This window comes from Pollachius pollachius (assembly GCF_949987615.1).
Source record: "Pollachius pollachius genome assembly, chromosome: 2".
Taxonomy (NCBI): domain Eukaryota; kingdom Metazoa; phylum Chordata; class Actinopteri; order Gadiformes; family Gadidae; genus Pollachius; species Pollachius pollachius.
In genome coordinates, this window is record NC_136935.1 from 13,383,709 (window position 1) to 13,395,539 (window position 11,831).

General features: G+C 49.3%; 1 protein-coding gene across 7 annotated transcripts in view; it reads left to right on the forward strand.

Annotated features, from left to right (window-relative positions):
• The window catches only part of birc6 (baculoviral IAP repeat containing 6), a 98,485-nt gene extending 87,157 nt beyond the window's left edge, over window positions 1-11,328 (forward strand). For all 7 annotated transcript variants that reach the window (XM_079728940.1, XM_079728943.1, XM_079728944.1 and 4 more), the window contains 4 exons: window positions 183-260; window positions 1,822-2,010; window positions 8,732-8,866; window positions 9,646-11,328. In XM_079728940.1, the coding sequence (XP_079585066.1) occupies window positions 183-260; window positions 1,822-2,010; window positions 8,732-8,866; window positions 9,646-9,858 (615 nt within the window). In that variant the 3' untranslated portion in view covers window positions 9,859-11,328. The remainder of the gene's footprint in view (window positions 1-182; window positions 261-1,821; window positions 2,011-8,731; window positions 8,867-9,645) is intronic.
• Window positions 11,329-11,831: the final 503 nt, after the last annotated feature.

Here is an 11,831-nt window from a genome sequence, read left to right on the forward strand (position 1 = left end):
TTGTTATGCCTACAAAAATAGAAGTACGCCTCAGATACCTCCATTTTATATACTCAGACCACTACAATAATAACACGGATGCTACATTTTAAAATGATTATATTAGTTCGAAGGAATATGTATATGGTGTGGTGTATTTCTGCTGTGGTGGGGGACGTGTGACTGAAGTGTGTCCTCTCCAGGTGTGTCTAAGCATCCTGAACACCTGGCACGGCCGGCCTGAGGAGAAGTGGAACCCGCAGACCTCCAGCTTCCTGCAGGTGAGACGCAGGCACTGCAGAGCTCTGATTGGTCCATCTCTGCACCAGCCCAAGGATAGAGGGGAGGATTGGTCGTCTTGACAACGGCCCTGAATGTGCCAAGCTCTTAATTGGGCCGGCAGCGCGTTGATAGATGTACATGTGATGTTAATTAAAACCAAACACAGACTCGGCTCCGCCTTAGGGTGTGCTGTCCTCGCTCATGAGGAATCCCTGGGAAATATTCAGACAAAAATAACAGATTGAGGATTACTGGACTGTTTCAAAAAGACATCAGCACACGTATGCCCAGAGGCCTCTGCCACTTCTGTGTGTACTGTGTGTTTGTGTTAGTATTGTGTACTTTATTAGTTTGAAGTTAGGAGTCTTATATCAGTGGTTAAGCTTCATCGTGGCTCTTTTAGTACATCTGTTGAACACATATCCACACACACCCCTGCTGAGGTGCTTTAGCTTACAGGTGGTATAAACCTGCGTCTGTGTGATGGTATTTGCTAATGCCTGTAGCTTAAGGGCTCTTCACTCCCGGTCTGTTGCTCGCTTTACCGAGAATAAATACACTGTGTGGTAATAGACCATAAAATACAGGCTTAAGTAGGGAAATTAAGCCTTGGGTACGGTCTAAATATGTTAAACCAAAACTGATTAGGCCAAATTCAGTTGCTATATGTCGTTATGTTGGGTATGTTCATGTAATGTTGGGTGCCATATGCCAGGGGCCCTTAGTTGACTCTTTAGTGCATTAGTACAGATCCTATAGCTTGGGAAAACACAGATGATGCACTCTTTCATTCTTCATTTCTTTCACCCATCTCTTTCTTCGTCTCTCCCCTCCGTCTCTCTTCCTTCTCTACTTCTCTGACTCAGTATCTGTTTCTCTCAATTTCTCTCCCTTCTCTCCCTTCTCTCATGCTCTGTCTTCATTGATTTGTCTCTCTGTCTCTCTCTCATTCTCTCTGGCTCCCTCTCTTTCCCCCCGACCGGCTCACTGACACTCTTGCTCTCCCATCTGTCCCAACCACTGTATTAAGCTGTCGCACACGCAGACACACATGTTGAAGTGTGCCTACTCCCCTTCATCATCATTACCAGTCAGCCACTCATCCTCAGTGTCCATCGACTCGATCTCCCCCCTCCCATCCCTTCTGATATGTCTGAAACACACACACACACACACACACTCTGTCGATCAAGGCGGGTCGCAGTGCCAAGACAGAAAAAGCTCCATCGATTATCGCTCTAGTTAGCAGATAATGGAGAATAATAATAAGAGAGAGAGAGAGGCCGTGCTCTAGGGAGTCGGAGGAGGGCGGGAATACAAATCCAATGATAAACAAGGAGCGTTATTTCACCGGAGTGTGGATCAGCGCTGAGAAACATCGAGAAGGTTGATGTCCCAGATCTTAGGGCGTAGCTAGAGGGGAAAGGTTTTGATTGTTTATCGATCGTCTGCCGCTCTCCATAATAAACCTTGTCTTTGACGTATCTTTACTTTGTCGAGCAAGCCCTGCATTCATCTGTCCTTGCGTGCATTGGTTCTAATAAACTCCTCTCCCTCCAGGTGCTGGTCTCGGTCCAGTCTCTGATCCTGGTGTCGGAGCCCTACTTCAACGAGCCGGGCTACGAGCGTTCGCGGGGCACGCCCAGCGGAACGCAGAGCTCCCGCGAGTACGACGGCAACATCCGCCAGGCCAGCGTCAAGTGGGCCATGCTAGAGCAGCTGAGAAACCTGTCCTCCTGCTTCAGAGAGGTAGGCGCCGCCCACCAGCAGCCTTCCTTTGGCCGGCTTCCTCCAATCTCCTCACTGTCGGCGGGGGGGAGAGCAGAGAAGGAGGTGGTGCCGTAGAGAGATGGAGGCTGAGAAGAGGGAAAGGGGAAAGGGGGGGAGGAGGTAGTGTTGGAGTGAGGGGAGGGCTGGGCGAGAGAGAGGGGGAGCAATGAAGGGAGGGGATGGGTCGGTATTGAGAGATGGCGAGATCGAAGGAGGAGGTAGGGAGAAAGATTGGGAGGAGGGGGTGATGTGAAGGAATAATGTCATAACAGAAACAATATTACAAATGTGGTGATATGAATGGAGGAGAGGGAGCAGACGGTGAACCAAACTGCCTGGGTCTCCACTGTTTATTAATTTATCATCTCCTCGACATAGCCTGCAGGAAGCTATTTTCAGTCACTATGTGTGAGTGTAAACAAGGCGCTCGAACAAAGCGGTTAAAACAGTGGAACTCACAGACGACATCATCGTCCATCAACAACAAGGAACTAAATGAAGACCCCAAGTTGTCCCCTGGTCTTTACGCTAGCCAAACTATCTATCCGTATCTCTTTGTCTCCCTTCCTCCCTTTATCTCTGTCACACTCTGTCACTCACTCTCTCACTCAATCTCGCTTTCTTCTCTTATCTTTTTCTTCTATCTCTATCTTCGTTATCTCACTCTCTCCTTATCTCTCTCTCCCGCACACTGACTCTCTTTCAGAGAGAAATCCTTGCTTTCACAGTTCAGACAAACAGATATTCCTGGTTCAGAGAGAGACACAACTGAAGGGGAAAACGGAAGGGGGAGATATCTAGGGTAAAGGGAGTTAGAGACAGAGAGATTAGGAGAGGGGGGAGCCCAGAAAAACCTGGGCTCCCCAGTAGTAGTGGGGACTGTTTGGTTTGTTGGTTCGATTCCCTCCGTCTCCCCTATACCATTTCCCTACCTAAAAAGGAACAATCACACTCACAAGTTTCTTTGATATGAGAGTAATGCCTTATGTTGAGGCAAAATGTTGGACCATGGACGTCACTGGTCCGTGATCAGCATTCTCCGTTGGTCCGAGTTGGTAAAATGACCTCAACGGTCCATCTTCCCAGAAAATGCAGGACTCCGATTTATTAGCAAATAAATGAGTGAGATGAACGCCACAGGCTGCATGATGGAGGTGCGTCATGAAGCTCAACCCGTCTCAAAAATAAGTCTCTAATGTCCTCTAGCACGCGTGTACGGCCGCCCGTTTATTACCCACGTATTAAATATGATGTCCACTCCTCAGTCCCCTAATGGGATTAGGGTGCATTGAATGAGGCGCTGCGTGGGCCTCCATACGTACCAGCCCTCAGTGAGTCATCGCTGCCCGCAGGAAAGGCTTCAGCTGCGGACAAAAGGTTAATTGTTTTATTGTGTCTCATATCATCTAAGTCTCGGGCAGCACAGCATTCCGCTATATCACCGTCTCCACACTGCATTGAACCGCACTCAGCGCCGTGTTCACGTGACCACCGGCCGTTTAGCATCGCTATGTCTCATTTAGCATCACTTTGTCTGTTAAAGCTGATTTGTGCCTTAGGTTTAGTGTGTGTGTGTCGGGTTGTGTTTTGGTGTGTGTGTGTGTGTGTCGGCGTGTGTGTGAGTGTGTGTGAACAGAGAAAATCCATGGTTAACATGTCCTATTTATAGAGGAGGATGGAGGTGGAATGGAGTGAAAGCTTGAATAATGCAACAGGAGGTTGTCATGTGGAATTAGGGACAGCAGGCCGTGTGTGTGTGTGTGTGTGTGTCTGTCTTTGTGTGTGTGTTGGAGGCACATTTGTATACGTGGCTGTGCGCTGTGTCGCACTCTTACACCTGCTGTGTGTGTGTGTGTGTGTGTGTGTGTGTGTGTGTGTGTGTGTGTGTGTGTGCTCGGGGCTTGTCACTGCAGATTAGGCATGCGTGTGTGTTTGTGTGTATATGCTAGGGGCTTGTCGTTGTAGATTAGTGTGCGGGTGTCTTTGTCTTTGTGCATGTGCACCTGTATGTATGTATGTATGTATGCATGCATCTGTGTATATGTATGCTAGGGGCTTGTCGTTGTGGATTAGTGTGTGGGTGTCTATGTGCCTTTGTGCATGTGCACCTGTATGTATGTATATGCGTCTGTGTGTGTCGTGGCAGTGGTGACGCCGGTTGGTGTGCTCTTTGCGTCCGCCGGTTATAAAGAGTGACCGGCCTGTATGAGTCAAAATGCAAACAGCCGATTCCCCCCCAGCCACTCCCCTCCCACAATCAGTCCTGATCAATGCAACCGTGGAGGTGATGGGGGTGGAGGTGGTTGTGGATGTAGCGGCGGTGGAGGTGATGGTGGGGGTGTAGTGGTGGTAGTGGAGGTGATGGGTAGGGTGTAGTGGGAGAGGTGGTAGTAGTGGAGGTGATGGGTAGGGTGCTTGATAAGATTGAAGGTTAGAAATGTGGGATGTGTGCATCCGTCAGTTGAGACCACTGCAGAGCTAAGGTGCTTCCATTCTATGGATAGCCTAGGGCTAAGAAAGCGTTCACACTGTTATTCTCGTAGTCGTTGGTGCTAGCACCAACCATCCAGAGCATGGTTAGCACTGACCTTTGGTACTCAAGAAATCACCTGCAAACACGGCACTGGAATAGCCAGTGAGAATCAAGGCCAGGGCATTTGAGGCCAGGGCATTTGAGCCCTGAGCTGGCAGAAACCTGTGTGAACGTGGGTCAAGGGAGCCCTTGGCTTCCCTAGCCCCAGGTGAGCCTGGGGCTAAGCAGCGGAAAATTCACGTGTGGTGACGGTATAGAAGCTTGTGTTAGGTTATCTCTGGTATCAGGTTTATATACAGCCGTACACACAAGCCATCCAAACGTGGATGGCAACTCTCCCAGTGTGAGAGAGGGAGTGAGAGACATTTCAGAGGTGAGGTGAGAAATGTCAACTTCAAAGTTGTTTGAACACTCACGCAGATCAGAGATAATTACCCTGATAATCCTTGTCTCCGAGGAATCTTACTACTATTGTTATTGGTGTAGGGAAACCCAGGATGCGAGTGCACTACAATATCGTGGGGGTTTCCATGACAACGCCGGGGAGGAAATGAATCATTGCTCCGCCTCACCAGGCAGAAGGATAGAGAGAAAGTGAGGCAGATACCGAGGCAGCGAGATGGAAACAAAAGAGTGAGGTAGAGAGAGAATGAAACAAGGGGGAAAGAAGGGAGTGAGAGGGAGCAGGGAGACAAAACAGAAAGGGGGAGGAAGAGGGAGAACGGTAGACGGAGAGAGAAAGGGAGCACGAAAGAAAGACGTTGAGAGGGAGAGCAATGAGCAGAGAGGGGGAGAGTGACAGTCCCTCTGTCCCAGTGATGGAGAGGAGTGACATTTGGGAATCGAACAGCCTGTTTGCTGTTTAAACCACGCAGCACCACACATGCCTCTCTCCCTTCTTCCATTCCCCCATCCCTCCGGTCAGGTCCTCAGTCTTGCAGGCAGCTCCGTGTGTCTGTTCACCAGTCCGGACCGTCATACCACTGGCATGGTCCTAAACCCTGTATCGTTCAACTCTGGATACCAAACACTGCACACTGTATAGTCCACAAAAGGACATAGGCAGGTTTATCTCTATAGCACCGCTCAAAGACACACGGTCACGCGCATGGTCCGGACGCAGGCTAGCGGGGGACGGAGGCAGGGGGGCTGGGGTCAAGGTCACTAAGGGGCACTAATCTCCCCAGCCACTGGAAAAATGAGAGCGATACGTTTGCTGTTAGTGTAGCCGCGGTGCCGCTGTGATTCATGGCCAGCCTTGACCTTCTGTGTGAAGAGCGCGTCCACACATGCACTGTCCCCCATCCTCGCAGCGCGATTCCTCAAAGGTCAGATGCTCCGTCATGAGGGAGCGTTACCTGTGTGTGTGTCTGCGGTTGTATTGGTATACATGTCATAGCAAAATTATTCCATAGGAAGGTGGCGGGTGTGGGATCTGAGGTGTTTGTGTTCGTACTTATTTATGCGCGGCGTCTCCTTTTTCAAAGGTCATTTTTCATGACGCCTTAATCTACCTGGTTGGTCCTCCCCCCCACCCCGCCGCAGTGCATTGTGGGGCATCTGCAATCACCCTGTGATCATCCAAACCCTGATCAATTTGGGAGGATGGGCGATCAATAACGTTTGTTGTGACCAATGCTAAACTCCACACAATACAACCTATTACTAAATAAGATACTACAAAAAATACTACACATAATTGTTAATTAAATTGCTTGTGGTTAGAAATGGGTTTGAGAATACATTATATTGTGAGACACACCTAACATAGTACATTTAGTGTGCACTAACGTTGTGCATGAAGTGTATAGAAACCTTGTTCATGCAATGTAGGAATCCCATGTGTACTACTTTTGTACGCACTGCATGTGTACTACTTTAGTACGCACTGCATGTGTACTACTTTAGTACTCACTACACGTACTTGATTAGGGAGAACTGCTATGTATATATGTATGAGGGTTAGTACTGGTTGGGTGGTATTAACCCGTTCAAAGTGGCAAGCTCTTTTGGGTCACTGATCGTTAAACAGCAAACTGCTTGGCAGTGATTCCAGAGATCCCGCCTGCTCTGTTTACAAACAGGGGGCTAAGCTACTCACTGCATCCCCCACCCTACTACACACACACACAAATGCACCCCCTCGCTTTGACCTTGAAAGCACTTCCAAGACGATGAGCTCAGGGAGTGGAGCCTCATTACAAATAACTTGGGAGAAAGGGGGGAGGTAGATAGTGGGAGGCAGAGAGAGAGGACCATAGGGGTGAGATGGGAGAGGGGGGGATGGTAAGAGGGAGAGAATTGGTGAGAGGCAAGGGGTATGATGCTGCGATAGGGACTAGGGCGATGGACAGAATGTGAGGAAGAGAAGGCGAGAGATTAAAGCAACATCTCCCCCTCCCCGTCCTCCTCCTTTCCCTTCTCCTCCTTCCCCTCACCCTCACCTCCTCCCCTCTCCTCCCCCTTCCCCTCTCCTCCCCCCCTTCCCCTCTCCTCCCCCTTCCCCTCTCCTCCTTCCCCTCACCCTCACCCTCACCTCCTCCCCCTTCTCCTCTCCTCCCCCTTCCCCTCTCCTCCTTCCCCTCTCCTCCCCCTTCCCCTCTCCTCCTTCCCCTCACCCTCACCCTCACCTCCTCCCCGTCCTCCCCCTTCTCCTCTCCTCCCCCTGCCCCTCTCCTCCCCCTTCCCCTCTCCTCCCCCTTCCCCTCTCCTCCTTCCCCTCTCCTCCCCCTTCCCCTCTCCTCCTTCCCCTCACCCTCACCTCCTCCCCGTCCTCCCCCTTCTCCTCTCCTCCCTCTGCCCCTCTCCTCCCCCTGCCCCTCTCCTCCCCCTTCCCCTCTCCTCCCCCTCTTCTCCTCTCCTCCCCCTGCCCCTCTCCTCCCCCTTCCCCTCTCCTCCCCCTTCCCCTCTCCTCCCCCTTCCCCTCACCCTCACCTCCTCCCCGTCCTCCCCCTTCTCCTCTCCTCCCCCTTCCCCTCTCCTCCCCCTTCCCCTCCCCTCCCCCTTCCCCTCTCCTCCTTCCCCTCACCCTCACCCTCACCTCCTCCCCGTCCTCCCCCTTCTCCTCTCCTCCCCCTTCCCCTATCCTCCCCCTGCTCCTCTCCTCCCCTTCCCCTCTCCTCACCTCCTCCCCTCTCCTCCCCCTTCCCCTCACTGCTCCGCTGCTGTTCAGATTGATCCTCATAAATGGCGAGCTGGTAGCGGCCATAATAACTAATTCCCCTCTCCTCCTCCGATGCTGCTCGCAATATCCAGGATGGAGAGCGGGAAAGAGGCACCGCTGCATACAGATTTCCCCTCCCTGGCGACGGTTGCTAGGAAGTGGATGAGAGCAGAAGAGGATGAGGTTTAGAGAAGGATAGAGTTGACTGACATCATTTTGTGTGTGTGTGTGTGTGTGTGTGTGTGTGTGTGTGTGTGTGTGTGTGTGTGACTGATTTTGAGTGGTGGCCAAAAGTGGAAATTAATAGAAAGATTTTGTGCTGGAGGCACGAATATTTCCCCGGTACATTTGCAGCACACATTGATGCAGCCAGTGGAGTGTGGTGATCGACAGATCACACGCCCACGGATCCCAGCTGATCCTTGTCAGACGGGCGATGTTTGGCGTCTCAATGCTTGACTCCCTGTTATGCACCCTATCGATTTAAATCATCGATCATGATCCGGTTCCAAAACGTTGATGCGTCCATATGAGGGGACAATGTTTAGGGAGTGTTAAACAAGCTGCATCTTTGGAGTCCCATAGATGAGAATGGATTGCGACTACAGTACATTATCCAATCCGCATGGATAATGTACTGTGGTCGCAATCAATAATCATGTTCAACCTCTGTGCTGACCAGGGAACTAGAGGGAGAGGCACAGAGACGTGGCTTCATGAAATATAATCAACATCTCCCTAGCAATCCATCCCAGTTAAGCATTATAATATTTCATCAACATGGTCCTATTGTTCCTACAACCAAAGCCACAGATTCAGTGTATTTTCCGTATTTGGAAATGAAAGACTTTCAGTGCACAGGGGGAAGTTCACTTTAGGTAGCTAGTGCAGCAAATTTAGAACGTGCATGTGTGTTTTAAAGCACACCGTTATTGTATACTGCAGCCCTTATGTGTGATGCCGGTGTGTAACCGAAGTGTTGTTCCCCCGTGTGTGCGTCTCAGGTGATCCACAAGCACTTCTACCTGAAGCGGCGGGAGGTGATGTCTCAGTGTGAGGACTGGATCACAGACATCCAGCAGTACAGCAGCGACAAGAGGGTGGGCCGCACCATGTCCCACCACGCAGCCGCACTGAAGGTACGCATGCACACGTGGCTACGCATGTAGTCACACCCTTCCTTCAGGGCCTGGTTTTGAACAGTGCAGTTAACCTCTTACCTCAGAAACCAGAGCGAGAGGTCAATTGAGAAAGATATGCAGATTACCTCACATGGTTGCATGCCTACCTGTTATGTAAGGGATAATGTATAGAACACCGGTCAATATCGGGAAAATAAGCCCAGACAGAAGGGGCTTATTTTCGTTAATGACCGGCAACATTTCTATACATTACTCGCTTATTACAAGGCTACATGCCGAAACGAAAAAGTAACTTCACACGGTGTTTCTTTCTACAATTACCATTCGTAATGTTGATCAGCAGAGAAATAGTCTGCCAAAGACGTTGACGTTGCTTAGAAACCGAATACGCTAGGGTTAATAAGTTACCGGGACTACTTGCGCAGGGATACCAAAGACGTGAATCAGAGGCAAAAAAAACCACTCTCCTTGACAGCGGCCATTATATGCTAAGCAACGGTCAATTATTGAAAAACAATTCACCGCCGGAAGTCGGGAAGGCCCATTCAAGTGAACTGAGGGTTCCACGGCATTGAGAAGAGCCGAGTAATATATATATATATATATATATATATATATATATATATATATATAGGCCACACCACTTGTTTAGCATTAGCTCATGTATTAATATTAGATAGCGAATAAGTGTGTTGGTTATAACCATGACCACATCTGAAGGCCAGGTGACAGGAGAATTACAAAGAGTGCTCACCCTGTCCCCTCTCCCCCTCCAGAGGCACACGGCCCAGCTGCGGGAGGAGCTGCTGAAGCTGCCGTGCCCGGAGGGTCTGGAGCCTGACGGGGTCCACTTCTCCCCGGACCAGCAGCAGACGACAGACGGGGGCCTCCTGCTGAAGGAGCTGCCCCTCGCCACCCCCACCGCTCTGGACGCAGAGACCCCAGGGGGCAGCCAGGACCTGCACGCCCCCACCGAGGGCCAGCTATGAGTTTGGGGGCCCCTGGGACCCCCAGAACAACCTCCACCCCAGACACCACCTTCTTGCAAGACCACCCTCTGGGGGTGAGGGGCTGCGGTCAACGGGGACCCAGATCTCAACCAGCCCCCCTTCACCCTTCTTCATCCAGCCCCCCTTCCCCCTTCTTCATCCTCCTCCTCCTCACAACTATCGCTATGGTTACAGCGTGGACTGGAAAAGGCTTCCAAGCACAAGCCACACGGTTTCATTTGTCAATATTTGTATGTAAGAAAGGAATTATGTAACTGATGATGAGAAATGGGGATGGGGGGGTAGGGTTAGGGAAATATGTGTGGGGAGGGGGTGGAGCTGTGGCCATCATAGAGGAAAAGGAGGAGGAGGAGGGATCGAGACGCTAGTTCAAACCCGTTGATTAACGTGAACTTGACGGGAGCCAGACCCACTGCAGACTCTGCTATGCCCTGATCGACGAAACATGGTCGGCGAAACATGGTCGGCGAAACAAGTCGGCTTTTATTTACCTGTAAGAGTGTCAACGTTTTGTGCTGTCCCTCCCCCCCCCCCCCCCCCCCTCAAGCCACCGACCCTCCCACCCAATTGTGAAATAACCACTGATTGGTATGTTATTAAACTCATGTGTGTATTCGTACAGACGGAGGGCAGATTATATAAGGGAAACCACCTCCTGATGGGACCGGTTCATGAATGATCATTTCCTTTTTCTTTTCTTTTCTTTATTTTTTTCTTTGACTCATAGACCGACTCCAGTTATAAGCAAGGGTATATATATCGGACATTCTTTACAAATACTATTTAAAAGGAAAAATAAAATGGCGTAGACAAAAAAATCGTCCTACTGATTTGGATACGGCCCTGTGATTGGCCGACTTGGCTTCTTCTGATTGGCCACGGGACTCCTGTGCACCTCAATAAAAGCTAAGATGGACATCTTAAATGTTATGTTGTCCCTTGTATGGGCTTAAACAAGACACACACACATGTTAAGGTTTAAAAAAATTATAATCCAACAAACTCTCAATGCAAGTTTAACAAACGCAGCCCGTTTTATTTTGCCTGGAAAGATATTTTCATGAGTGTAAAGGAGGATGCGTACCGGATATATATTTTGAAGGCTTCTCTGCATGTGTATGCGTGTGTGCGTGTGAGTTTTATGTGCGTGTGCAACAATCCCCCTAGTGAGATGCAAGCTGTGATGTGCCTTTGATCTACACTACTCTACCAAAACGCTCTGAAAACCTCCTTACGACTTATTCGCTCTTTCTACAAATTAATAATTCAGCTCCGTCTGGGCTTAAAACTGCTTTGATCTGTTTTTATTATGTTGATTCCAGTGGACAAAAAAGATGCACTTTCTATTATCACTCTCAAAACACATTCTCCTCTTTTTCTTTTTCTTTTCATTTGTTTTTTTCTTTTATTTTTTGCTAGGACATTAAATGGAGCTTGTGGAATGATTGTTGCGAAGGCTTCTTTTCTAACGCTGATTGAGATTTAACGCTAGAACGAGAGGGATGACTGACTCACTGGTTCCCCGTCCTCCCGGCTCTGTTCAAATCATTTAATGTTCTCCTTACTCTATTGCACTGGCTGGCATCACATATTTTACTGCTTATTAAATTAAACAGTCACATTCAATATTGAAGAAGTTAACACAGCCAAGTGGTAAACTTTGAAACTTCTCTGATCATGCATGCATGGTATAATGTTGAGGGTGCTGTCCTTGGTGTGACATACAGGAAGTAGAGGACCTGTTGTGGAGATTAAACATGCGTATACACTGCTCGACCACGCTCTTGAGGTCAACGAAGTTGGCTAGTCTTTGGGCCACTGAGCATTTGGTTATCAGTATTATAATTTGGCGGATCCCAAGTTTTTGTTTTGTATTTATACATTGTTTTGCCCTTTAAATGCTAAATATAAATTTAATCTAAATGTAAAACGGTGACATTGCAAATGCTACA